At 39.6% G+C, this 27,566-nt stretch overlaps 3 protein-coding genes across 7 annotated transcripts in view; 2 read left to right on the plus strand and 1 right to left on the minus strand.

Annotated features, from left to right (window-relative positions):
• Positions 1-1,205: 1,205 nt before the first annotated feature.
• Ptp36E (protein tyrosine phosphatase 36E) lies at positions 1,206-21,008 on the plus strand. 3 transcript variants are annotated; one of them, XM_066293796.1, is made up of 17 exons: positions 1,206-1,439; positions 7,274-7,600; positions 9,541-9,591; positions 12,831-12,949; positions 13,004-13,091; positions 13,145-13,221; positions 13,729-13,863; positions 14,954-15,091; positions 15,570-15,733; positions 18,151-18,286; positions 18,341-18,590; positions 19,503-19,579; positions 19,771-19,902; positions 19,967-20,095; positions 20,152-20,339; positions 20,400-20,535; positions 20,591-21,008. In XM_066293796.1, the coding sequence occupies exons 2-17, from the start codon at positions 7,375-7,377 to the stop codon at positions 20,681-20,683; spliced, it is 2,139 nt and encodes a 712-aa protein (XP_066149893.1). In that variant the 5' UTR covers positions 1,206-1,439; positions 7,274-7,374; the 3' UTR covers positions 20,684-21,008. The 3 variants fall into 3 exon arrangements, with proteins under 3 accessions (XP_066149893.1, XP_066149910.1, XP_066149902.1); XM_066293813.1 differs by lacking the exon at positions 9,541-9,591 and having other exon boundaries at positions 1,207-1,439; positions 12,849-12,949; XM_066293805.1 differs by lacking the exon at positions 9,541-9,591 and having other exon boundaries at positions 1,208-1,439.
• Positions 21,009-23,857: 2,849 nt separating this feature from the next.
• LOC136345661 (E3 ubiquitin-protein ligase siah-1-like) lies at positions 23,858-25,974 on the minus strand. Of its 3 annotated transcripts, XM_066294198.1 has the most exons (5): positions 25,853-25,974; positions 25,554-25,796; positions 25,263-25,496; positions 24,470-24,665; positions 23,858-24,404 (listed from the first exon to the last, which is right to left on the minus strand). In XM_066294198.1, exons 1-5 carry the CDS (start codon positions 25,857-25,859, stop codon positions 24,077-24,079), a joined length of 1,008 nt encoding a protein of 335 aa, XP_066150295.1. In that variant the 5' UTR covers positions 25,860-25,974; the 3' UTR covers positions 23,858-24,076. The 3 variants fall into 3 exon arrangements, with proteins under 3 accessions (XP_066150295.1, XP_066150293.1, XP_066150288.1); XM_066294196.1 differs by having other exon boundaries at positions 24,470-24,659; positions 25,263-25,796; XM_066294191.1 differs by having other exon boundaries at positions 25,263-25,796.
• A 212-nt stretch (positions 25,975-26,186) lies between these two features.
• AkhR (Adipokinetic hormone receptor) overlaps positions 26,187-27,566 on the plus strand; it is a 44,575-nt gene continuing 43,195 nt past the window's right edge. Inside the window, exon 1 of the mRNA XM_066294132.1 lies at positions 26,187-26,305. The gene's annotated coding sequence lies outside the window, so the exon portion shown is untranslated. The remainder of the gene's footprint in view (positions 26,306-27,566) is intronic.

Genomic DNA, 27,566 nt, shown 5'->3' on the forward strand with positions numbered 1-27,566 from the left:
TAGAAGGGCCAAAAGTTTTTCGAAATGAAGTCAGCTAGTGGATGAGAAAAAAATTAAGGTTACTCGTGCAGAAACTAACAAAATTACAAAATTTTATTGGCGGGCCACGTGCCATTTTTAATATTTCCACGCTTTAATAAAAGTTTCTGCTCACGTCAAAACACGTCAATTTATGTAGTAACTCTTGGAAATTAAGTGAAAATCCCTAGGCGCTTCGCTTGCGTCGCAGAATACCACGAGTGATATAAAGCTACGCATTTCCTAACCGGTTTTGGTCAGCAAATTTTTTTTTGGCCCATATAATTGCGTTTTGACCTGTGTAGTGTTCCATGGCGCCCAACTGACCGTATTTTAACGAGTATTTATTTAAATGTTTCGCATTTAAATGAAAAATGAACCGATGTTTTTCCCGCTTGTCCTGTGAGACGGAACAAATTACCATCGACGACCTAAAATCGACACTAATCGTTCCTAGTTCTGACAAAATTTCAAACATTCTCCAGGGCTATAAATACGTCAACCTAGAAATGCATAACATTCAGTAGTTAAGCACCCCGGGCTGCCAATAAAAGGAAAATAAGACCAATTTATCTTTATTTCGGCACTTTACACCGCGCTAAACGTTATCCTACGAAGAACCGAAACCAGAAAATGCAGCCCAGCTACATCTCTCCCGGATCGCTTTCCTAGATATATCCAGGCCCTCGTACAGTGGGGCAAAACATCGTGAAAACGGCCAAAAATATCCCCGAGGAAGAGGCATTTTGGCCTTTACAAAGCGAGGTAGGGGTTTGACGAATATCTACTTATAGCCAAACCCCCCAAGATTTACCATTTCGTCCAAAATTGTTCGCGCACGATTGAGGCTATATCTAGCTGCGACGTTCCCTAGCAGTTTAGCAAATAAGTCGGAGGGGTTCGTCGGATAAATTCCATGCTTTGATGTGGCAAGATCCATTTTCGGAACGATTTTGAAAAACGTGAAATTACCTTTGTAGGCGAAAAAGACATGCTATCATGGCGTGTCTTTTTTTTGGCCTGAAAACGTGGCCTGAAACGGACACTCAGATGGGATCATCTGCGTTTGAGTTAGGTCACCCGGTATACTTCCAATGATACTCATTTTTTTACCGAAATCTGCCGGGATTTTTGTCCACTATCTTTCACATATCAGTGGCGTCGGGATGGCGGACGTCTCCGACCGGGTTCGGGGAGTATCCCAACAGCTGATTCCATGCCGACGCCAGATCAGACCGACGCCGCTAGTTCTGACAACTCCGCTATCCAGGTTGTATTACGTTGTTCCAGATTCCAGGCCGTAGTTTTCATCCCGATCGTGGTAAAAATACACGCGAATATTTTGCGCTCGTAACTTTTCAACGTTTCGGCTGTGGATGATTATTGTTGGTTATTTATGTGTCAACATCGTATACGCTTATGTAAGTTGGGAGGATATAATCGGGGTACTATTTTAACGCAAAACACGTTCCCTATTTAAGTAATTGCTTTATTACCAAAGAAAAAGGATTGAGTGCCGAGATAGCTCATGACCGTCAATGAATCTTTAAAACCACCCCCAGGCAAAGACACGTCTGAGGCCACAAAATATTTCCGCCTATTTATACGCTTTATATATATGTTTGGAAAAGTGCATTTTCCCCAAAATACATGTGCCTGTAATAATAACAAGCTTAGCCAGAATTTCATTGCACCAAGCGCAATTCGGGGAATTTAAATGTGATTTATCTGAGTGCAGCAAATTTCACTAAATCGTCTCCGATCTACCATCCAGCATGTGAATGGCCCTAATAATACCTTGTTTTTAGGAACGGCGGCAGACAATTACCGAGATAGAAATAAATTAATTGCCAACAAAGGCGCCCCCACACCGTTGCGAAGGTCTGGCACTGTCGTCAGCGAATATGCTCTCGCCCTTTCAATTTGGCATCGTCGCTGGCGAATATTCGCGCCCTTTCAATTTGGCATCGTCGCTGGCGAATATTCGCGCCCTTTCAATTTGGCATCGTCGCTGGCGAATATTCGCGCCCTTTCAATTTGGCATCGTCGCTGGCGAATATTCACGCCCTTTCAATTTGGCATCATCGCTGGCGAATATTCGCGCCCTTTCAATTTGGCATCGTACTCTTGGGCAGATTCAGATCCTGAAAGCTCATCGTATCCCCTTATGCGAACCGTTTTGAGTAATTTGTTATTGCTACCCGGACAGTACCGCAGTGCGCTATGTTAAAAATGTTGCGATTTTTTGTTTACATATTTAATACACATGCGAAATGAATTTCAAGCTTAAATAATTCTTAGATAGCGATACACATTTGCGTTTTGCTACGCCACGGCAATCGTTCGCAGTTTAGGGTATTATGCTTCGATGTGTTCAATAGAAGAAGATGTCCAGACTGGTGCGAATCTACCGTTTAGGTTTTCACTGTAAATTACATTGTACATATTGAGTCTAAAGTGGAATAAGATGAATTGAAGATATTTGGTAACGACGTTCTTAAAAGACATTTCGACGATTGTGTCGCTAACACATAGATGGTGCCACTTTGAAAAATAACTCTTGACCCTGTCATCCGTCATATATATAAGGTAAAAGGAAATGCATTTATGTACCTCAGGGCGTGGTTGATCTGATGTCGCGCAACCTGGGTATGCGATAGTCGACTGGGGTAATCTTATGGAAGCCCCACTAAAATCTCCGCTCTCTGAGTAACTCCTTTCATTTTCTCTTCTCTTTGCCTTGTGATATCCATACCCCTTTTGCATATGGTCATCATTGGGTGTTTAGTCAATTCTTTTTATCATTTGACGTCCTATGGCATTTCCAACTTCTCTGGTTTTTCCCAGTCTGTGCTTATCCTACTTGCCCCAAAAAGCTGGATTTGGACGTAGTAATAGATCATTTCTTTGGCAGACCTGCTCCACGATTTTACCCATTACTCAACCATCCTTTGGTTTTCAGCGTCTGTTACCTCTCTCTGTGTCTCCCTACTCTGAGAATGGTTCCCCAAAATTGGGGAAGGGACATCCAAGAGTTGACACGTGGAGACCGGGAGATAGGCCTTTGACCACTACTTTGGACTGATCTGAACCACCCTGAACAATTTAACTTAACAGTGTTTCAAAATCGGTTGTTCTTAGTGCGGACTTTAAATTACTGTAGGCATCTTCTTACTGACCCTTATACAAATAATGGATACACCATAGTGTAAGTATAGACATTTTCGAAAAATCGAAAATTTATGCGTTGTAGATGAATAATTATTTACTTTGTTATTTGAGTCAGGAGATCGAAAATATCTACTTTAATAAGTCTCCGGTGTCTTTTAAAGCCACTTTAAACCGATTTTCCTTGAAACCTTTCATCGGTCCAAAGTTTCCGAAAAGTATAACTAATTAAGGATAATCGAAATTTTCCACCCCATCCTTTCCCGTATTCTCAGAGCCCCCAAGTAAATAAATGGATAAATCTCGTATTATTTGCCGTAGATGCGGATCTGACAGGTTTATTAGTTCCACACATGCCGCCAGCTAATGAGGGTGCTTTATCTTTAGACCTTTATTAAATTCGACGTTATACCGATTTATGTACGACATTGATGATAAATTGAGCACTTTCACACTGCTAAGGACACCTTGAAGATGCTAGATTACCTACAGCCCTTAAGGCCGAATTATTAATGTGCCGTCAACTTTATCTGCAGGTTAATTTCGAGAGAAATGTTTTCGATTTCTCATCTGTAAAGTAGCTGGATGTCAAAGTTAATCCAATTTCTGTATGATATAGTGCTTTGCGATTGGAGTATTATCACAGGATTATCCGTGGCTTTTGTGCTAATGTTCCTGGGACACTCTGTATAAATGAAATAATTCTCAACCACAAACATTAAATTCTCTGAGCAGTGCGCATTGCCCTAGCCCTTGGGCTTTTCGCCTTTTATGTGAAACGGGCGCCGACTTACTGGCTATAACGCGATGGCATTTCCTCTTCAAAGAACCAGTTATTTTTCCGTTATACGAGGAAGATACCCTCAAATTGGATTTCTGTATGTTTCAAATGACGTAACTTTTTATTCACTTCACAAAATGTAACGATTGAGACCGCCTTACGTAAAATGACAAGTCACATAAATTTAATGTGCTAAAAAAGGATAGAGATACATTTGAAGACCTAAACATAACCCTATTTCTTTACACGGTTGCCGCTTAATGTGTTTGACGTTTTGATTTAATTTGACGTTTTACATCGTTGTGACGTTTGTTCATCAACTTTGACGGTATAATGTCTATTTTTGAGAACTAAAATACTGCCCCTGGTTATTTATGATCGATGCTGTTATTATTGTTACTGGTATAATGCTCAAGTTTCTAAACAGTCGGCGTAAGGAGCTTGTAGCGTCTCTGCTGCCTATTAATCCTAAAAAGATGTGGCATCGCCGCTGACACGGAACCTGTGGGGTGCATCAAAAGTTGCGTGATTTGAACCATGGGTGAGAACCATTTGAATATGTCCTGGAAAGTGACAGAGGGCAGCACGGCACGTGCAGAACTCTGAAGCTCCTTCAGGCCCACTTACGTGACTCAACGATTTCAATTTTGGTGGTATCTACCATCATTTGTATGTGCCCTCCATGAATTTGTGCAACTTCCAACGGGAGAAAGTGGAGGCAATGAAGCTCACGGCTTCATTTATGTGCGGATGAAGTTGGTGTTCTAAATTCAATCTTCAACAGAAAACTGAAGGATTCGGAAGGTTAATCATCGTCGAGTTTCGATATCCGTATCTCAGAAGTAAATCCCTAAGTAAAGTTATTTCCCATATGGTTTGTGGGTGGCACTCCGCTGGCATGGCAAAAAGCAGTTTAGGAGTTACTTTCAGTTGGATGATGGATTAGAGATTGTGTTCCTTGCGGCGCTGCTCAAGAATTAAAAAAAAAATTTAAGAAATGCTTGGGGCGATTGAATTAAAATGTTCGTAATGTGTGTGTTCTTAGTTCATACCGGAATCTCAGTGGCGGAGCACTGCGGGTGATTTGCCATAGTTTTACCCAAAAACAGTAAACCCCAATAGATCGTTGCAATTTTCTCAAAAACTTTTCTTCTTTTCTATATTCTATGGCATTTTGTTTCGTTTTTGAGGTAAAACCTGAAATAGAATTAGAGCTTTAAAATCTCACAAAATCCTGTAACATGGCTACCATCAACTGAGGCACATAAATTCTTCCAAGTGACCATTTGAAATCTTTCAAAACACTTCCTCTTCAAATCCGCACTCTTCAAAAAAAATTTAGGGCTGAATTTTTAACGCCCCATATTTCGCAAGTGTAAAGATTCCCTACGTATGTTCATGGGGTGTTTTTCCTCGTTCTCATCCAAGGAATATCCCGAAAAGCTTGTACCGTACGTCTAGGAAACGCCCCGTTATAGCTCCTCTATACATTTTCGTTGGAGATTTCATCACCATTTGCAATAATAACGGAAAAAGCGTGGGGCGCCATAAGCGGGCTGCACTTGACCATCTCACAATAATACACTTGACCCAAATAACTCATAGGACTCAGTCACAATGAAAGTTATTCCAGAAAATATTTATTTGCCCCTCGCTGTGACATAGTAACACACTTCTATATATTGCTGACTGGATATTATTTATCGCACGTGATAGATTGGGACTGTACATGGATTAGTTGCGAGTTTCTTAAGTAATTAACGGCAGCAAACGACTCAGACAATTGACTAAAAAAGGCTGAGATGTATCTTGTTTTGGCGCATCCCATGGAGTGCGCCTAATCGACTTTGGTGGTAGATTCTGACATTTGACAGTTGTTTTTTTTTTTAACGAACCGAGGACGTGTCCGTCATTGGCCGTTATAGTGATTATGTGCTTTGCGCGTCACAACTTGGCATTCCGGGTTTGGGCAACATTCATTCAGAGGAAAACCATAGTAACATGCGCACATAAACGCCGTGCAAACGAAAATACATATTTTTCAGTGTCAGGTTTGCGTAGACGGATTCATTGCCAAATGATTTTTTAAGACGAAATTCCGATGATGATGATCGGTCCACATACAACGAGAGATTTCAAGTTTAGGTCCGCCTCAACGGCGTTCTATAAATAGAGCGGTCGAGCGCCAATAGAGAGAAATTTTAATTCGATTATTATCGTTTCACGTTCCAGATGTTCCACTAATTAGTATACTCAATGGCTGAATTTCGAATTAAACGTTTTTTGGAACAATCGACTTTTACAGCTGCAGCGTTTTTGAGCTTCGCATCACGGCTATTACGGACGCAATTAAGCTTCCACTAATCTGAAGGAAAAGTTATTTAACCACAGTTTGCACTGGAAATGCCCACTGTCTAAGCCTGAAACCTTTGACATTGTTTCCGTTCATCGGACTCTTTATCTCCGATTTAAAGCCTGGCTTTTATTGGCGGGATTTACATTTACCAGCTCCTTCTTGCTTTTACCAGACCCTATCAAAAGTCATTCCAAAACACAAAGCTGTTCAGTCATTCTTTATTCATCGAGCACAAAGCAACAACTTAAATTATTAAATTGTTTTGTTACCCAGTTTCTCGACGTTTTGCACTTGAAAATCGAAAACAATGCCTTAACGTTGGTACTGAATTATGAAAGTGTGCTGAGTGGAAAATTACGACAAATTGGGGCTTCGTTGTAGCTTTGCTTTAGGTCAGTGTGTTAGACACGAACTGCAAGTAAAAGAACATCACTGATAAGCTGTGACTGTCTGAGGACCTGGTCCCAGCTCACGCGGAAATCTGCTTAGCGACGACATACGACACGCATTCCTCGCGATTTTTGGATGCGTGATCGAAAATTATCCGGAATTTTGGAAACGCGAGCGAAAATTATCGAGAATTTTGGATGTATGAGCGAAGACTATTTGGAATTTTAAATGCATCAGTTGCACTCGGAGAAGAAGTAAAATAATCAAAAGTACGAGTTCCCAGCACTAACTGAAGTGCAAATTATTGATCGATTTTAAAGCAGTACGCGTGAGAGCAATTTGGGAAAAAAGTCCGACTACGCGTAATGAACCAGCACTTTTCGCCGATCCAGAGCGCAAGAATTGGTCTAAACATTTGGAGGGGAATTTCGGGACGCTTGTAGCACCTCCGAAGAATCCCACATTGGCAAGGGGTGATCAATGAATTTCTCAACATTTTGTTTCATTTTCAATTTCACGAATCACTCAACAAAGTAGTATCTCCTCCTCTTCCTTTCCAGAACTACCCTTCCGCACCGAAAATGATTCACCAACGCTCAACAACCGCAACAAGGAACCTGCCCCGCAAAGTGTGTAACTGACAAACCCTGTGAGTCGCTCAATGAACATGCCGAGTGACACAGAGACATCGAAGCTCAAGGGCCACTCGAATACCACGGGTACAGTGAAGAAGAAACATCGTTCCAGGTCTACTCCCAGGACGAACGATGTGGACAAGCCTCGCAAGAAAAGACACTTGAGTGCTGCCAACTCTTTCGCGTCCATTCCAAACGCCATTAAGTTGTCTATGTTGAACAGCGGACTTCTGCCTACCAGCAAGTTCAATGGTACGTCTAAGGTGTTGTGTATATATATATATATCGATTAAAGTAAGTTTATTTTACTGTCAAAACGGAAAGAAGTAAGTTTATTTATTCAGGACCTTACTAATTCATTATTAAGATTACCACGTCCATGGTTCGAGACCAATGATGAAACGAAAAGAATTCGGAATAGTAAAATCGAGCCGGTTAGCGAACTCTTCGCCTAAATCGGTCTGATAGCCCTTTGCAACATGATATTAATTTTACTCCTAAACAAAACCGTATTAATGCTTTGTGTAATTCGGCATGTTCATGTGGTATAGAAATATTGTGCAACTTCACCTATTCAGCCAGCTCGTATCTGTTCCGGCAAAGCTGCTTCTTCTGCAAGATAAATGAGTTTAAGGCACGATATGTTGCACGTGATGGACTTTCCATGGCCGAGAATATGTTCATTTGCATTAATAGTTTATTAACGGTTCATCGACAGGAAGTAGTCGAACCAAGGAGTGATTTCTCCTATCGTAGAACTAAATTACTGGGAGCTGGTGATCAACACTTTAATCCTGAAGTAAACTAATGGGCGAACGTTAAAAAATTCTCAAGAGTATGTGTGGTAGTAGATAACTGATGGCCTGGTCAACGCCCCACCTTTTCATTAATCTTCGATGATCGCTCGCGTTAATCCCTCATGGCATCAAACTCAACGTCCTCCTACATACTTTACTGCATTTAATAATTTTGATATTTGTTAAATATTACTTAATTTGAACTGAAATATTTTTCCCCTGTATAGTTTCATTAGGTCCAACACTCAAAAGGCGTAAATAAAGCTCCACCTTCCTCCTAATTTATTACCCTGGCTTCCTAAAAGGGCAAGGGCTCAGGACAAAACGTTGTTCTGTAGTGATTTAAAGTGTAAGTAATGGTAATTTACCAACTGGCACCTCTATTTAGAAAGGGTAATGCTGTTTAGGTCAAATAGTCGGAGCTCTCTCGAATAGACTGGAGTTTAGTTCTGACCAGCTTAGATTTAGTGGCCTGAATATAAATGAATGGGACATATCCCTGTTAATCCTAAACGACATCGTAACCACCTGAAGCAGTTTTATCAGCATTTCTCGCATAAACGCCCCGTTTGAAACCTGATCCAGGTTAATGTTTAATTTCGGTTGCCGTGCGATTCTAATTTGACTGAACCCTGGAAGCGTGAGGATCAAAGGTTAACTTTTCCAGCTCTCGGGAAGGAAAAGCTTTGCTTACTGTTCGTCCGTTTATCACTAGAGCTCACATAGGGAATGGAAACATTTTGCAAAATGTAATGAAAAGCGTGACAAACCGTTTTAAAAATGAGTGAAATTTCAGTGGAAGATGAAATTTTTAGGAAGAACCTGGATAGAACGTAAGAGAAGTTTGTGGATGAAAAGAAAATAAGCACGTCTCGAAGACGATCATCGCACTGGTTAAGAGCACACGAGTAATCTGAGATTTTTCGGTTTGTTGATTTCGAATATTTTCTGTGCGAAACACCCTAGGAAAACGTCATATCGCTTCCAAATCCTTTTTTTTTTGCTTGATTTCATTGGGCAGATTTCCATTTTTGTTGGCCATTTGACGCAGGCACCGCTCAGTTCAAAATCGCTAACGCAGACATCAACTGACGAGAAGAAATCCAGATGGAATCAATGAAATATTGAAGGCTTTGTAGAATTAAGAAGGGCACAGTTCGACGGCAATCAATATTGCTACAAACACATTTCAAATGAAGTAACCATAAAAAGGGTACTTACGATATATTAGAGGAATAATAAAATTGGATTTATCCATGATTTCTTCTTTGAGTTATTTCCAGAACTACTCATAAAAGCTACAGTGCTTGTGGTTCTTTGGTAATGTCCTAGTGAATGCATTGATTGTGAAAAGCTTATATCACTTATCGCATTATTGTTGTTTATTGTTTGCAGTTACGTGTCTGCAGAGAGTAGTTCTGAAATTACTTTGTTGTTGTGGAATCGGTAAGTTGTGTCCGCTTAACATTTTTTTTTTTAATACTGTTTAACTAGCACAGAGGCAAATCGCTTAAATTTCACTATTCCTCTAATATAGCGGTTCTAGATTACTATACTCCTTCTGCGTTTGAGATTCATCGTGTCCACAGTCTCGCCTTTTGATGCTAAACAAATCCGAACCTCATAGACTAATAATTATAGTTTGCGGTGTTTTATGTACGTATTAGTGCTGCTTTTAATTGACTAACATAAGCATACTTCGGGTACCATAATGCAAACACTTAAACGGGCAAGACAATTGCGCACAACAAACAACAAAAATATTTTAAAAAATTAAAAAAAAAAAAATGATTTTTTTTTAATTTCGAAAAATGTCTCTCCCCAGTCGTGAACCCAGAACTTTCAATACACACATCAGCGATACCGATATGTGGCTCCCCATTTTGACTGAATTTTACATACGACCTTTCCTTTGCCTTCTTTATGTCATCTGAAAAGCCCTGGAGTGCTGGCAATTAATAATTATTTATTCATTTCGCATAAAGCAGCTTTCCAGCAGGCAGTAAATGGAAAGATTGCTGTATTGCTTTCAAAGAAAATGGGTCAAGTGGCGATGCAACTTTGTATGAAAGGGAGGAAGCTTCGTTGAGGCACTTTTGCCTGAAAAGCTTACAAAAGAAGGTCTCCATTTTGTCACCGGAAATTTATTATTTTATTTATTGTTCTAGTTTATTATTTCAGTGTTGCGGTATCCTAACAGCATACCAGGCGGGTATTTTAAAATTTTAAAGCGCTGTGTCTGAGGAACCGAAAAGGTAAAAGAAAACCCTTGAAAATTTTCGGTGATATGGAGGGAGGGCCCCTACGAATGCATCAACTGACTCGTTCTGACTTGCCCCATCCGCCCTCCCGCCTTTCCGCCCTTCACCTAATTTTAAAGGGGAACTCCCAGTTTGCGATATAACTAAAATCGCTGCGAACACGTGAGGTACGCACCTACAGAGCGACTGATATCCAGACCTCAAAATTGATCCTGCTGTCAATAGAATTTTTTTTTTTTTTAACAAAGAATAATTGGCAGAGCAGCAGAAATTAAAACTCTGTAACAGATCGCAATTAATCCCGCTTTATCCGCTCGTCAGGTGGCTAAAACAGCAGAGTTATCCAGTGAGTTAATAAGTGAAAGAACCGAAACTTCATAAGTTTTATCCTAATGAAATGCAAATCCTTCATGAGCTTGTTGACCATGACCCGAGTCCTGGAATTAAATTTCGTGATATCGTGACTGATGAATTATTGCTGAATCAGAAATTGTTTAAAATATTGGCTTCAGTAACGAGTGTATGTGTATCTGTTTTTATCTAACTGGGCATGTTAATACGCATAATTGGCGTTACTGATACGATGAGGGTCCACGCGCTGTCCAGACAAAGCCGAACCCAATAATCCCAGAAAATTAATGTTTGGACTGGTATAATGGGAAAATAGGTTATTGGTCCAATATTTGTTCCGGGAAACTTAAATAGAAAATATGTTAACACGTTAAACAAATTTATCAATTTTCTACTAGTTCGTGCATTGGAAGACCAGGCAAAATTGCACAGAAACACATATTTAAAAACAAATTTATTGCATTTTCTGCAAAAACCAGTTAGGCGGTGGTTAGGCGAACACAGTCCTAAATAGTGGATTGTTTGGGACACGGCTAAATGGCCTCTCGGATTCCCGGACCTAAACCCACATGACTTTTCCTCTGGGGTCGCCTAAAATCTATCGTTTTTAGATTAAAATTCATAGTCAAGGCTTAAACCTGACCTGAGGTCTAAGCTCTGGATTTGAGGTATGCGTCACCGAATGTCCCCCACAAGCTTGAGCTTAAGTTCAGGTGGAGCTTAAACTGACGGTATATTTGGTGGGTGGCGGCAGGAGGGGTTTGTCAAAGTGGGTCAGTGAGTACATCACTGTGGTTCCTCCTCTATATCACGGAGATTTTTTTGAAGGGCTTGAGCCCTCAAAAATAGGGAAACAACAAAGGCGAGGGATTCAGTCTTTCGCCTTTGGATAGGGCGTAAGCGGAGAGATGCAAAAAAACTGAAAAGCATTGAAACTTGCCCGAGAAAGATGAAAATGGGCACATGGATAGGGAATAAGGAATTAAGAAACGTTGTCCTCAACGGTTTCTCGAAGTTTTAAGACACAAAAACAACTTAAACTTTTTCCTTTCTAAATTAATTTTTGAGGGGGAGCAGCAAAAATACCACGTAAAGTGAACTTTACGTGTCGCACTGTATAGAAACGAACACCACCTTTTTCGTAATCGATTTGTTCCCTTGACCTTATTCTGCGTGGAATGTGTCACCGATCGACATTTCCATCAGTCGTAGATGGACAGTTCGATGTAGGATCGAAGTCGAAAGAATCCGGAAACTTTTGAAAAGAGAACCTTTGAGGTCTGCCGAGAAAAATTGCAAATATCCTCAAAAATTCATTATCTCAGCTTGCGCTTGAAGATTGTTTGCCTGGGAACGTGTCTCAAACAAGGGGAAAATTTTCGTTAAGGGAAAACTTGTACGATAGTTCGCTTGACATTTGTGAATTTGGAAGTTTTCCAACTGCTCTCTTATGGGATCATTAAAATAATTTCGTCCCCCTCGGAGCTTGTTAGTCTAATGATTGACGTGTCCCGTTAAACTCTCATATCTTATTATGAGTTGATAATGCTGACTCGTCTAATTGGGACGTTAACAATCGCTCGTTCCGTATCAATTTGCGAAACGGGATCCTCATTCGAACACATAATATCGGAATGTTTCCGATGTTCCAACGAGCACATCACCGCTAAACATGAAAGTCTGTCAAACTCGCATTTAACTTATTTATTGCCCTCCAAACCATTTCAAATCCGGCTTGATTGATGGAAAATGTTGCGGCCGACTTCGGATTCGATGACGTCGAATCCCTTCTTAATCCGCCCGAAAAGGGTTGATGTAAGAAAATCTCCGAAACGTGATAGAAGCCGAGTTAAACAAACCCTTCCTTACCTTGTGCTCGTGAAGAAATTGCATCATTAGCTGGGTCGAATCGTTGGGAAATAAATAATATTTCTTTCTCCATTTCAGCTTATCCTTGGCTCGTTATGTCGGCTAGAATAGAAAATTAGATGCTTCACTAGACACAGTAATGTTTTAGGCACGCAGTAGAGTCCATTTTAGTCTTTTTGAATATGGAAATCTTCATTGTTTCAGATGAAAACGGTGGTACAGTGGTGGACACCATAAGCGATCGGCCGATAGAAATCTCGGAGTTTATGAAGTTGTGCGAGCAACGACGCAAGTTTCCAGTCCTTTATAAACTAGAGTTCGAGGTGAGGAAGTAAAAGAAAAAACGCGATGAGAGTTGCTTATGTAGATTTGTTCAGATTGCCGAGAAGACCGAGCCGCACTCGTGTCGGCATGGCATTAAGAAGAGTAATTTAGAGAAGAACCAAAACCAAAGATGCATTCCTTGTGAGTATGTTTAACATCGCGATTTCTCCGTTAGGACGTTTGATTTGTTTCAGATGATTATAACAGGGTAGTATTAGACACGATACAAGGTGAACACGACAGTGACTACATAAACGCCTCTTACGTAGATGTGAGTACTGTTCACCGTCAAAAACCTCGATCGTGGACAAAAACAGTTTTCCCCTCATCATTTTTCTGACCTTATAAAACGGCATGGAAATAAACTGAAAATCATTCGAGCATCCTTTTATAGTGGTTATAACGGTCCAAAAGCTATCTCGGTAAACATGCTCCCTTAAGTGCAGAGCTTTTAGCTTTTATTACGCGAAACTAAAACCCGGATAGCTTCCAAGCTTGTGTAAATCTGGTAGATAGCAAATGGAAATATAAGCAAGAATATAAAACGAGTTTTGCACGAGAAATCGATTGAAAAGAGAATTCGCTCGTGTTGTTGATAAACAGTATATAAAAAGCTTAAATTTGTTATATAAGTACTTCGCCGAGCTTTATGGCGCAGTTGTAAGCAACTTTTCTCACTCTTGTTGCATAATCGATACGTCGAAAGGGCTTCATTGATTCCATGTCCTTGTATTCTCAAGTCACCGAGTGTTCTGTGAAATGATACGTCATTTTCTAGAGCCTTTTAAAACCAAACGCTTACATCGTAACCCAGGGTCCGACCGAAGAAACCGTGACTGACTTCTGGAGGATGGTGTGGCAAGAGAAGGCCAGCTGTATTGTGATGTTGACGAAAACCTTCGACTTTATAAAAGTAAGAACGCTTTGTCATTCAGACAAATTGTCTCATTTTAGGGGACGCTTCTGGATTCAGAGCCGTTGGATGTCAAATTTGTCACGCTTGAAACCTCAAACCCCTATCTGCAGAAGAACGAACGCCAATATTGCTCTATTATTTACGGCCGAATTGTTTTTGTGAGCCCATTAATCGTTCTCCACCCCATTTAATCTTATAATATGCTGCCTTCGGCTCAAGGCTAAAATAAGCAAACAAACAACGATATATTATACGCGAATCGGCCATTTGCGATGAATTATGGAATTTTCCCATGACTGTGTATCTGTAGATCGTCGCTGCCCTTATTGGTGGTTTTCCTTGAAAATTTAATACCGGACCTGCCCGATCCGCAGCCATTCAGGGAGAGGGGCGACGTCTGCAGCGTTTTAGGAAAAAGTCCCATCGAATGGCCTCCGAGATGTCGAGATCTGAGGTCACTTGACTTTTGCAAGTTTATTCCTCAAAAATAGGCAAGACAACAAAGGTCAAGGACTTCATCTCTGCCGCGATTTGTACACCTCCTAAGTGCAGCAATTCAAAACAATTTTTTTAATTTCTCCACCCTGTTTAATCTTATAATGTGTTGCTCTCGGCTCAAGGCTCAAATAAGCAAATAGTCATATGTTACACGCGAGTCGGGCGTTTGTGATGAAATATGGAATTCTCGCGTAACTGTGTATCTTTACACCCCCACTTTTCTTATTGGCGTTTTTCCCTGGAAATTCAATACGAGAACTGCTTAATTCATCACCATTCGCGAAGAAGAGCGATGCCTGCAGCTTTTTAGGTTGCCAACCTAAAATTTCAATTTTTATTCAAATTCCTTTGAACTTGATAAATGGATTTTTGGGCGCTAGAATTTATTAATATTAGCTATTGCCATTGGCTGAAAGCACAAAAGCTGAAGCGATCGCAACGACCTGAGCAATGATCCAAGTATGGTAATATTCTTAGGATATGCGCAAACGTTGCGGGAGCTTAAAATAGCAAAGTTTATTGGGTTCAAAACCCGGTGATAAGAATGTTAATTGGTAAATCCTAAAATGAGAACAACAAATCTCCTCAGGTAATGTGTGTTCAGTATTGGCCCGCCTCCAACGAATTGGAAGAAACGTACGGGGGGATCCACATAAAGGTGATCCAAGAAGAGGAACTTGCCAATTTCAGGATAAGAACGTTTAGATTATATAAGATGCAGGGCGAGGTAAGTGTGCATTAATCTGGCTTTGTTAGGTTTTAAGTCTAATTTCAGCCGAGCTGCGCGGACAGTACTCGGTCCAAAGAATCTATATAGAGAATAAATGCACGTGCTTTATAAGAAATGACGATTTTAAGCTGCGTTTCTAGCATTTTCCAAATTCGTGATATTTTCCCGCACAAATTAGCGCGTCGAAGCCGATTTGGTTCCCCTAAGTGCCCCTAAGGGTCTCCGACTAAAAACAACCATGCTCCATTGCTTCAAACTAGAAGAGCTAATTAAAATTTAAAAAATTATGAAGTCATCTCCTTTGCTGATTGATTTCGTGCTTCGAGTCGTGCTGGCATCTGTTCACGGTTTATTCATAGAATTAATGTAACGAACGTTTAACAAAACCGCGAACTCAGAGATTACAGCTAGAGGATATTGATTAATTCATAAACATTTTTGAATTTCCATTGACTACAAGGAAATCAATTTTTAGGCCGTTTCAGAAGAAAGATTCATACTTCAGTTTCACTTCACCGAATGGCACTGCCACTCGTGTCCTTTTGGAAACGCCCTTCTGGAATTCCGAAGGAGAGTACGCGCGGTGGTCGGCCATAGGATAAAGTCAAAAGAGGCCGGACCCATGGTGGTACATTGCAAGTAAGTGATGTAATTCGGCAAAAATTCAGATGGGGAATTTTTTTAATGTTATTTGCACTAAAGCGACATTGATCGCCCCGACTTCCAACATAAAAATTCGAGTTATTTAGTGCCGTCCACCTTGAGGTTTTTGGACCTCAGCCAAACACCACAATTACTGGTTTTATTGCAAAAACTATCATTTTCCATGGTATAACAATGTGTTTGTTTTTCTAATAAACCCGGATATTCGGCGAGTTAATTGAAGGTTCCCATATGACTAAACCACAGTTGTCCGAAGAGAAAAGTGAGGAAGCAGAAATTAAGAAAAATTAAAGAGAATTGTGTAGGTTTCCTTATGGACACCTCTAGAGACAGATATGGTGAAAGTGGGATTATCTCGAAGAAAAATTGCCCCGGCAACAATGGCTCTATTAGAGCTCATTTCTAAAGGCATCAACGTGGATGCTCTGTTAAGTAACAATACAGGTGATGCATTTTTATCGTGTGGCGAATAAAGTTGGCGTTGTGTCCAAATGGGAAATATTTTTCTTTCGTCGTAGAACAACGGCCAAATGGGAGAAAGAAATAATACGGTTTTATGTACAGGGTGTTCAGTCGGAAAAACTTGCCGTAAAAGTAAAATATTAGGAGTCTGAGAGATGTAGCAATTCATTAACCTTTCCATTGGTGGTTTTTGCCAGTTTTGAAAAATAATAGTAAATTTTCAATTTTTTATAGCAAAATCGTAATTTTACGGCCGTCCAGTCGCTTTTCACTTTAACGTTGTTTAAAAAGTAAAAAAAATGTCATCACGCGTGCCCGTGATCTGTGATCTCTGTGACAGTCACCGGCCATAGAGTAAAGAGCTAAGTTTAAATCAATCGGTTTAGCAGGTGACAATTTCAAAAGCCCTCAGCGGGTGCCACCGTGAATATTCTTTCAAAACCGCTACGGGGTGCAGGACGTATCATCGGTCTGTACGTTTTACGACGGAACTCAAATTCGGAGCAATTCTCGAATTTCTTAAATACTGAATTTATCGAATTTCTCGAGAGTGTGCTTCAGGCTGTAAAAAATACCTTACGGTACCGGTGCGACGGAGCACCGATACATTATCCAAGGCGCGTTAAAGATCGCCGCAAATGTTCTCGAGGGTAGTAAACGGACGGAACACGTGCACTTTTTGGACGCCCGGGTCGCCAGATTTGACTCCGTCGGACCATTTTTTATCGGGGTTTTTTAAAACAAAAGATTTATAAGCAAAAATTGCTTTTGTACTGCTCTCGAGGCCATTATTCGAGAATGTGCTGTAAACGCAAGTCCGCAAGACATTAAAAATTCTATGATGGGGGCTCCTGGAAGGACAATACCTCATATTAAACGCTATGGAAAGCACACGGGAACATGATTTTTCACTTTTTCGCAGTTTCGCTAATTTGCATAAAAATATACGTTTTTAAAATAGATGTTTTTCGTTTTTTGTATAACGCGCAAACTCCCTCTGTGCTAACAAAAATTGTTGCGAAATACACGAATTTTGTGCTTTATCTCCTGATTCTGTTAATTCTAAGACATCTAATTAATGCCTGTCCGTATCCATCATAGCTTTTCAATACATGATGCAGCCATTTAAGACTGATATTTGGTTATAAAACTATTTCTGCGTCAAATAGCTTTATAACCGGGATAATTGCTTTATAATCTCGAGTAGCTTTGCATCAAGATGTGCCTCCTTAATGTGCAACATTTTGCTTTTTGCTTAAAAAGAAGTTAATTTATGTCAGATTTAACTAATAAATACTGATTCCCATCCGATTATTTTTATGTAAATTCAGAAGATAACGCGAGGAAAATTGGAAGTTGCCCGGGAAACTTAAAAATTGGCGTATGCATAGAACATGAGAAATTTTCCTTTTTGTGGTTTTCGCACGTTTCGAGAAATTTAAAAATAATCATTTTTTTCCTTTTTGGATGCATTTTTTTGAGCAAAACCGGAAGGCGAAGGCAAAAGTGACCTAAATTCGTAAATTAAAAAAAAATTCTACGTGGCGCATACCTCGTGTGTCACACTGTATACGAATTAGCATCACCTTCTTTAATCGTCGATTTGTTGCTGCGGCCTTGCTGTGTGTCGAAGGTATAACTGGTTGATATTTCAAACTTTCTCAGATGGACAATGCGATACGGAACGTAAGTAAATAGAAACCAGGAACGTTTTAAAGGAAAACATTTGAGGTATGTTCAGAAAAGTTGTAAATTTGTCCAGAAGTTCGTTATTCGATGTTTTGTTTGATCATCTTGTGCCCGAGAACATGTCTCGAATACAGGGAAAATTTTCGCTTAGAGGAAGGGAACCCCAGTTTACAACTCTGATCGCATTCTTACTATATAACACTTGTTTTGTTCTAAGGATTGTTAGTACCGTCTTTTTCTAGTGATGGCGGTGGAAGATCTGGTGTGTATCTCTCAGTAGACGCCAACATGGAGCTTGGCGAAGAGGAAGATAAATTCGACGTCTTCGGTTATCTCAAGAAACTCCGTCAATCTAGATTGAGTATGGTGGAGAATGTGGTGTGTATGGTACTCGAGGGCAAAATACCATTCTTAACACTATGAACCTCGCAGGACCAATACAAGTTCGTTTACGACACGTTGGAAGAATTCGTGACTTGCGGCAACTCCTGGTTCAGCGTAAGCGAACTGTCCCAAAGGCTTAAGGAGAAATCCCAGAAGGATCCCATGACAAAGCTCAATGAATATCAAAAGGAGTATATGTTGATATGCAAGCAAACCCCACGATTCACCATAGGAGATTGTGCTGGAGGACATAGGGGAGATAATCGCAAAAAGAATCGAGATGTATTGATTGTGCCTCGTAAGTTAGTCTCGGTTTAAACTCAGATTTACCTGCTACTCCCGACAATTTCTATGGCGAAATTCGGGAGTGTCCTCAGTAATTAGTTTTACAAATCTCGCAATTTCCCGCTGCTAAAATATTACTTAAGAAAATCCTTTTAGTCCGGAATGGAAATCAGCACAGTAATATATATTTTTCTGGAATGATGTCGATTTACTGAAGTAATTTCATCAATGTTAAGCATTCTTATTACTTGAACTTTAAATAATGGCTCCCTTTTTAATAATACGGTTACTACGTCAAATGACCAGAGCAAATTTAAAATCGTATCACAGAACTTGACGTTCAGTGGAAATCCCATTAACTAATGGACTTGATGGAAAGTTCAACCGAGCACTACACCGTTTTGTCACTGCCCGGATAGAGGTTCGGTTAATTGTGAATCTTGAATTTTCAGGAACTACCGTTGGAAATTAGTTAATTACTAAAATAAAGCTCTAATAAAAATCCTAAAAAACATCAATTAGGCTCTAATGATTAGAGGAAGCTGAAAAAGATTCATTGAAGCTGAGTTTTAATGCTATTGTTTCATGCATCAATTTAACGAACGGGAAGTTATACGGAACAAAGCCTTTGGTCAACAAATGTTCTATCGATCTACGAAAAAGCTTTTCTGTGTTGTCTCCTCTGTGCATTTAATTTGAATGGGAAATATTTGAAAAGCGTTGGGATATTTTCGCTCATTATTTGCTAATGGTTTATTCACGCAAATGCATCCCGTTTAATCTATCAAATTACTCTAAAATATTATTTCTATTAATATAATTATCGTTAAAGTTCTGCGACAAAACAGTGAACCACCCTTTAGATATTTACCCTCGATGTGGAGGCAGGAACACCCTATATGTATATTCGTACTTTTTCTTTCAGCGGACAATTTCAGGCCTTACCTGACCTCATTTCAGGGCAACAGCTTTACCGACTACATAAATGCCGTATTCGTGGACGTAAGTACCTCTCATTTCCGCAAACTACTTCATTTATGAACATTATAAAGGCGTTGTAGATAATGTATTAAAGTACAAGTTTTATAAAGCACCTGATTATCGCTATTCTTGAAGTTTTGAACGGACTGCTCCATCGGGAATGATACCTTTCATTATATGCCCGGCGAATAATGTAATCTTCAAACTTTTAGGGTTATACAAAACCTCGGGAGTACATCGTTACTGAATGGCCTCTGAAGTCCACCCTCGGGGAATTTTGGTCCCTCGTTTACGACTACGAATGTTCGGCAGTTGTTGTTTTGTGCGTTCCTCCACACAATTCAGTTAGTATTTATAACTACACGAAAGAAAGTTTTATCTCGGACTAACAATATTTGGATGTTACAGCAACAGTTCCCTTCGTTTTGGCCGGAGGGCAGGGCTCCTAAGAAGTACGGTCCAGTTTTCACGATAGATCATATTTCACACAATCATTATTCCAAGATTAAAACTTGGGTGTTTAGAATAAATAAAAAGGTATTAATTGTAAAAAATATACGCGCAACTAAGTCTCAAAAATATATGAATCTCAGGTAATATCCTTAACGGAGCTAATGGCAGGTGTGAAAGCTCCGCCTAGGAATGTTCAGCTGTTCCAGCTCATGTGTTGGCCCATGGGGCACAAAGTGCCTACGTCCACCAACTCGTTGGTAGAGTTGATGAATATGGTAGAAAAATGGCGTCAACGCACCGATTACGGACCTGTTTGTATAGTTTCCCCGTAAGTCCCTCTCATCCGCGATATTAATTCAATTTACTCACCACAAAGCTCATTATTTAGAGATGGAAGGAGCAGATGTGGGATTTATTGCGCAGCAAATGCCTGCATTGAGCAAGTAATTCAGCATGGAGAAGTGGACATATTTCAAGCTGTAAGAACGGTGAGGAGGCACAGGCCTCAGTTAATAGAGAACATCGTAAGTGAATTAGTATCGGAAACTCGCGCTTTTATTTCAGTTTTTCTATTTTCAGACTGAATATAAATATTGTTACGACGTTGTTCTTCACTACGTCCTCCACTATCTTCAAAAAGACCTTAGTGAAATAAAAACAACTAAGAAATAGTACTTCCGAAAGGTGTATTAAAGCTCCGAACGTATTCGCATGTAGGTAGACTGGAACTGAATGCTTGCCTTCCTTCGGTTCAGAGCTTTGGTACCGCGCGACATAGTTTGTAGTAAAATGAAGAAACTTCACCACTTCGAGGCCAAATGATCTGTGAATTTCTACTTATATATACACATATAGTTTTTAAATTGGATAAAATACTATTTTATGCACTCTGTTGGATGTAATTATTAAATGTATGTATATTTTTATTATTCTGTTGATATTTAATGTATATTTATGTAACTGTTCAGTTAATATAAAAATAAAAGTTCAATTCGTGCGTTTGATGTATGTTTTAAAACGAAAAAAATTAGGAGAATGCGCCAAATCCCGGGAAACGCGACAAATGGCGCTGTATGCTGTGCCATCTATCAGCAGACTATCATAGAGCGGCTCAATGTCGAGAGACGAGAGGAATATTGAAACTACAGTGTTCTGCAGTTCTGCAACTGTGACACCGTATTAATTCATTTATTCTCTGCCAGAGGACGCTTTTCATTAGTTTTCCAACAAGTTTCAGTGATAGATTGTTGAGAGATAATTAAAAAATTTGAGGGATGACAGGGTCAACTGAATTAAGTTGGGCAAGCTTTCCTTAAGCGATCCCATGGCTATAAACCTTTCCCTGAGTATATGTTATAGCTTATTAACTTTTAAGTAGCTATTAAAGATATTTTTATTACTTCTTCGACACATTGGCAAAGTGCCTTATAACCCTTTGCCACGGACCTTTTTCTTTGTGCAAGAAAAAGGATAAATCTTTTTCAATGACTGCATTTTAGCTAGTGAAATAAAAGCATTAGCGATTCTGGTGAATGCGGAAGGCGAGCGTGTTTAAGGCGAATGCGCCAGGTGACGATCTGGTACCATCTTCCCGGCTAGATGCCCTTTCAGGGTGCCGCTTGCACCATTTCATAAATCTAATATTTTTTTCTGGTTCAGGTACTTTTTGTAATTTCTTTTTTGTGGTTCAAACGTATTAATCGATGTTCTTTCAATTTTTTGCGTAGCGATTTGTTTGGTGTTTGTTAGTCAGAGTACCAGAGCTGTAAAAAGTGTTAGAAAAAACTACCTGAATATTTAAAAGATGTTCGGTCCAGAAACGTATGTAGATAATTTAACAGATACACTAAACACAATTTAAGTTATTTTAAAGTACTGAAGACCTTTTAATGTGTCCAAGTTGCTCTAAAAGGGTTTAAGTCTGAAGAATCTTAGTCCAGCGAAAAGAGGTCAAATTGATACAACGGGTTTAAGGTGCATAAAGGGGTAACTGGGGTAATATGGCAATTTAAAATAGGAGGCAGTTAGAGCTACAATTCCGAAAGGGCGTTCCGCACCCTCTAAAACGGTGCTAACCGGTCGCAGGACTTTGTAAGTGATAGGTAAATAAATACCCTGTTGCTCATAAATTAGAAAGCGAACCCGTTCAGATTTGATAGTCAATCGCCTTAGATGTTAGTCCCTCGAGTAGGCCTCCGGTTAAGGATAGAAAATATTTAAACCGCTAAGATATTTCAAAAATAACTTAGTTAACTACAAGTATTCAAGATATTTTCGTATGTATTCGTAAGATGTAGCTACTTTTAGGACAATGAAAAAAGTATTTGAGGCACTAGTTGCGTTTTTACCTAGACTTTTTACAGTAGTTTTTTCAAGATACTTGCACAGGTCTGGCATTCTTCGTCACAAATACAAAAATATACAACATAACAATTTTTTTCAAGCTTTTCCGTAAATAAACTTCCCAACTAATTGGAAAATGAGTCATTACAAGGGAAATTGTTGCACAAGGAAAGAATTTGCATTTGCACACCCACGAGAAAATTCTTTTTTTTTTGTAGAGATTTAACTGCTATATTTATACAGAATGTTCGGTTATTTATAGAACCGAAACTTAAAAAATTGCCGAAGTATGGATAATTGGATTGTAGGAAATTTGATCGAATAAATTGAAGAACAGTTTTCATTAAACGATTCGATAGAGCTTTGCTTCCAAATATGAGCCTCCGGTGGATGGAAGCTTGTTCGTCGCTTAAATAGAAATTTTATTATTATTCAACGATTTGCTTCGATTATTTAATAATCCGAAGATTGCAAGTTCATTAATAGTTAATTAAATTATCTCTGCGTTCTAATCAACAATTTAACTTGCTCAGTGTTTCTTCGCGAGGTAAATTAGGTTTCCTAAGTTCTCAGGGACAAACTGGCATTATCTCCGCGTAAACCTGACTCTTAAGTGTTTACCTCAAACGAAAGTAAATTTCTTGACACTCGAAGGCGAGAGATTTCGTTTTTGTGTTTACATAGGGCCCGCACTAGCTCGAAGGACGTTTATTTCTTCTTGTAAGTTCAAGTTCGGTCCTGTTTATCCGGCGATATAAAAATATTGGAAATGAAAGTGAAAGCAACACCTCTGAATCTTTTTTCCCTGAGGTCACGCACCCTTTCAATTCCGAAGTGGCTGATGCTAAAAGTGTCCTTAATTTTGCTAAAAGGTTTTCTCACGTCATCAACCACATACACCTTCAAACTTCTCGTAAAATTGTATTTATTTCACTAATAAGTAAAAAAAAAAAAATTCTCTTCATACGTTTCTTTGATTTTTGTTGGAGCTCCTGATGCTGCGGAATTTATTCCGGAAGAATATTAAATAATATTCAGTTCGGTTCCATGAATTTTAGTTCAGTACGTTTTCTACTGAGAAAATCGTCGATGTGTGGCCGTGAAGAATATTTATTTGCAATCAATTAACTATGGATAGTGATTTTTTTTTGGGATCATCCACTTGCCCTTTGGAAGACTTTTGGAAAACTTTTGGAAAACTGGATTGGGATGCGTTCATGTGGAACTGCCCAAAAATCCAAATCTGTCGCCGAAGTCAGCAATTTGATTCGTGCGACTCCAGCCGTTGCCGACTTTCAGGCGATTAAAAGTACAAACTGTAAACTTTAACCAGACGAAGAAGAGGGAGGGAAAAGAAAAGACAGATATTATTTCAAAAAAAAAATAATATAATAAAATAAATAAAAAAGTAATTTTAATAAAAATGATTTCCGATCAGTCTTAAAGAAGGAGGAGAGAGAAATTATTTTCGGGACATGCTCTTAGTTAAAAATTGTAAAATACATAAAATCATATGACGAGCGTGTGCAGGCGCAGCCTGGAACATACATAGTAAAATGGAGCCGAGAGTCGTGCAATCATTCAACAATGACACATTCAGGGGAAGAAACTTACTGACTAAACAACTACAATAAAATTATACTTGTGAAATAAGAAAAAAATAAATAGCCTGACGAAAGAGGGGACCGAAACAATGTCTACTTATTGTCTGAGAAATTGAGTTCACGCTTTTGTCTGGCGAAAAAAAATTTGCAGGAACTTCTTCCCGCCTCGACTCTCCACTCCATTCTCAACAATGATGCCCTCTTTTATTTTCGACTTTCCCTGAAACCTCTTGGTGGGTTTGACGCGTGAAGCTCCACAAGAAAAGTCGTATACAACGTCGATTTCCGACACCGTGTGAACGTTCACAATGTACTTCCCGTTGAACTGATATACGTAAATCACGAACAACGTTAGGTGTGGCTCGTACCTCACTATGAAGACGTTGGAAAACTTGCATTGCTCCCATGAAATGCTTGCCGTGAGCAAATTGGAGTTATGAGACATTCTAGAAATAATAAATGTAAAACGGAGTGATACCGGGTGTTTCAGTTATCGGATAAAAATACTTACTCCTTTCTTCTGGCGGTCAAAATGCTGGATTTGTGCCATTGCGTTATGTGCGTTCTCAACTCCGAACTTTTCTTAGTTGAAAAGCAGCAACCGCTCGACCCCAACAGAGGACAAGAAATTGGAGTTGACCGGATCTTTGGAGCGATTTTTGATGAGCCCGATGAGTGTGCAGTTGCCGGGTTGGTCACTTCTGGAGCTTAAAAAGATGATTAACTGAGAACTTAAGAGGCTCCGTATTACGACAATATATCGCTCGCAATGTCGCCGAATCATAGGACACGACGTTCAAATCTAACAAACCATTTTATGATTTATTCTGTTAGCTGGGTGCCAATTCCAAAGGGATAAGTCAAAAAGCGTGAATCAAGGCAAAGAAAGGGCACGGAAAAATTTTTATTGCGAAATGTTCCAATTGAGTGATCGAGGGGAAAGGGGGTGGTCTTGTGCAAAGAGACCAGATTGGACCAGGTGTGTCCTTTCCATCTTGCCTGGAACTTGTTGCAGTTTTTCAGTTATTCCTGTCACGTGTGCGTGCTCGCTTTCGGCGAGTGCCTTCTCTATGTAAACAATCTTTTCTAGAGTCGCTTTAATTAGTTTTAAGTGCTGATAACAAGCCGAGCGACTAACTCTAAGTTTAATTAGCTGCGCCCGTCGGTGGCGCATTACCTATAAAAACGCGACGAGTCTTTTCATTCGATCACATCAAGCAGTTTTCGAGATATCTGCGGCACTCCAGATCCGCTTCCCACCCTATATAAGTAATTTTCGCATTATCAAAAATAAATCGACTTACGAGCAACTTGGTTCTCATCACATTCCCTTTTCTCAAAAAGCTTTCTTATGGCGGTTTCGAGGCCGATGTTGCGGATTGGTTTAGAAATGCTGAAGCAAATCGGGCACATGGAGTATTGCATGAAACATTCCTGGCATATGTCGTGCCCTTTAACGCAGGCGAAAATCTTGCTCTTCATGCACGTCTTGCACTTCGGACATTTAAATAGCTCCCTGAACCTTTCCCCGCTATTCCCTAAATTTTTATTTAAAGAGGACAATCTGCCTTGCCGTTCTCTGGAATGGAATTTACTTCTGACTTGCTCGTACGCTAATTGGTGTTTCCATTCCATGAACGTTTTGGTTGCTTCTAGAAGCGTCTTGTTAGCGTAACTGCGTGCTAATTTGCAGTTGCAAATGGGGCACTTAGAGAGAACAGTGGAACATTTTTGGCACAAACTATGTCCGTTGAGGCACATGAAAATCGCCTGGTCCATGTATTCAAAACAGACCGGACACGTGAAAATATCGTCCAGACTTTGATTGATAATGTTATCTGAAATTCGCACGTGGCAAGTGAAATTTGTTCTAAAATTTTCGTTAAAATCTTACCGTCCATCTTGGGGAAATGTGGTCTCGCACGCGTTTGAGGATAAGGACCAACACTGATTGGAAAAAATTCAAATATCGTATTTCAGAAAAAAGTGGTTGAATTATAAACATTTTTACTGACAACAAATAGGGCGGAATGTGTGTTGTTGTTTTGCAGCTACACGCCGTTCCGCCTATATACGGGGCGATTCGGATAAGTATTGCCACATTTGTTTGCTGAAAAATTATTTACAGTAAAATGTGCATATTAAATTTATTGCATAATCAAATGCGCAAACTCCCTCGAAAGGACAAACTTGCGGACGCGTGTTGCAAAGTTACGATCACACTGCGATCGACGCGTTTCCTGACCGCACCATTTGCGCTTTTTGGAAGTTGCGAAGTTTCCGCGAGTTTCTTCTAAATTCAAGGATTGAAGTGCGAACTTTGTTACGGCAAAAATGAGCAATTCATGTAAGTTATTTGTTGCGTGAAAAACTTGGAGGCGGAAAGAAAATTGTTAAGAATGTTCAGGGTCCGAGATTAGGGACAATGGCGAGGCCGTTTTTCGTGGCGCGGCGAATTCACGAAAGTTCGCCCTCAAAAAATTCGCAAATACGTCCGCCCCCGAGGGGTCCGGATTGATGAATTTCAAAACGTGAATTCCACTTGGAACTTAGACTGCGTTCGCGAAGGATATCGGAGAAGTTGAGATCCAGATGGCACGACATAAAACTTAAAACAAATCTTCCTAAATTTGCGGAGATCTAGCTAAATTTAGCAGCTGATTGCCCCTGCGGAATTTCCGGGCAGCAAATTTCCGTCTAAATTCAAAATGAATTCGCCAAAAACATTTAAATTCTTATAAACTCCGCCCAATTTTGCACACTATCTTGAATCAGGTTCAGTGTTGCGACCCCGAACAACGATCAAATTTGTTCTGAAAAATTATTCATCGGTCTCTTTAGCCCTTCCAAACCCCTATAATTACCGACTGGTTACTTACTCAGCTGTTGATTTCACCCAACCACCATCAGACACTCCAAAAACAACAAATTACAATTAATCCTTTTCGATTATTGTTCACGATAAATTAAATCCAGTTTGGGCCAGGGGAACTCAAGCATCAACCCTCATATAGACGGTGGAAATTGGTAGTCAAATCTACAGGGTCGGACTGACCATAGGAAAACTCATGTAAGTTTCAATACCGTCCAATATTGTCTTCTTTGCTAGATTAAGAGCAAAATCGTATTAGACTTTTTTAAAGGGTTTTTTAAGAGGGACCTGCATGTAAAATATGAAAAGTTTTCTTCGCACCATTTGCGAGATATTTTGAAAAAAGGTTTTTTTCTGAATCTGTAAATTTATAATGCCGCCCTGATATTTTTCTTAATTAATCCGCCAGCAACTCCCACCTGATTATCTATTGCGACATTACGTAAATGAGTTTTGTCAAAATGGTTCTACTTTTATTAAGGTTTCTTTGAAAATGTCCTGCACAGTAGCACCGCAAACATTTTACATTCAAAATTTTCCTATTTTACATGGGAATCCCCCATAAACAGGCCATAACACAAGTCTAATACAATTTTGCCCTTAAACGAACAAGGAGGATAATATTAGATGGTATTGAAATTTACATGTATTTTCCTATGGCCGATCTGTGCAACACCCTGTACACAGTTGATAACGTTGCTCCAGATAAATCCCGAAATATTATAGTCAATATTGT

This window comes from Euwallacea fornicatus, chromosome 2 (genome assembly GCF_040115645.1).
Source record: "Euwallacea fornicatus isolate EFF26 chromosome 2, ASM4011564v1, whole genome shotgun sequence".
NCBI classification, from domain to species: domain Eukaryota; kingdom Metazoa; phylum Arthropoda; class Insecta; order Coleoptera; family Curculionidae; genus Euwallacea; species Euwallacea fornicatus.

What these genes read in the sequence shown, in the direction of transcription:
- Ptp36E (XM_066293796.1), top strand. Translation starts at nt 7,375, where the DNA reads ATGAACATGCCGAGTGACACAGAGACATCGAAGCTCAAGGGCCACTCG. An exon ending in CCCATGGTGGTACATTGCAA is followed by an intron (nt 15,734 to 18,150) that starts GTAAGTGATGTA and finishes GTCTTTTTCTAG; the next exon opens with TGATGGCGGTGGAAGATCTG. An exon ending in TGAGTATGGTGGAGAATGTG is followed by an intron (nt 18,287 to 18,340) that starts GTGTGTATGGTA and finishes TGAACCTCGCAG; the next exon opens with GACCAATACAAGTTCGTTTA.
- LOC136345661 (XM_066294191.1), bottom strand. An exon ending in TGATGAGAACCAAGTTGCTC is followed by an intron (nt 24,666 to 25,262) that starts GTAAGTCGATTT and finishes CATCTTTTTAAG; the next exon opens with CTCCAGAAGTGACCAACCCG. An exon ending in TTGACCGCCAGAAGAAAGGA is followed by an intron (nt 24,405 to 24,469) that starts GTAAGTATTTTT and finishes TATTATTTCTAG; the next exon opens with AATGTCTCATAACTCCAATT.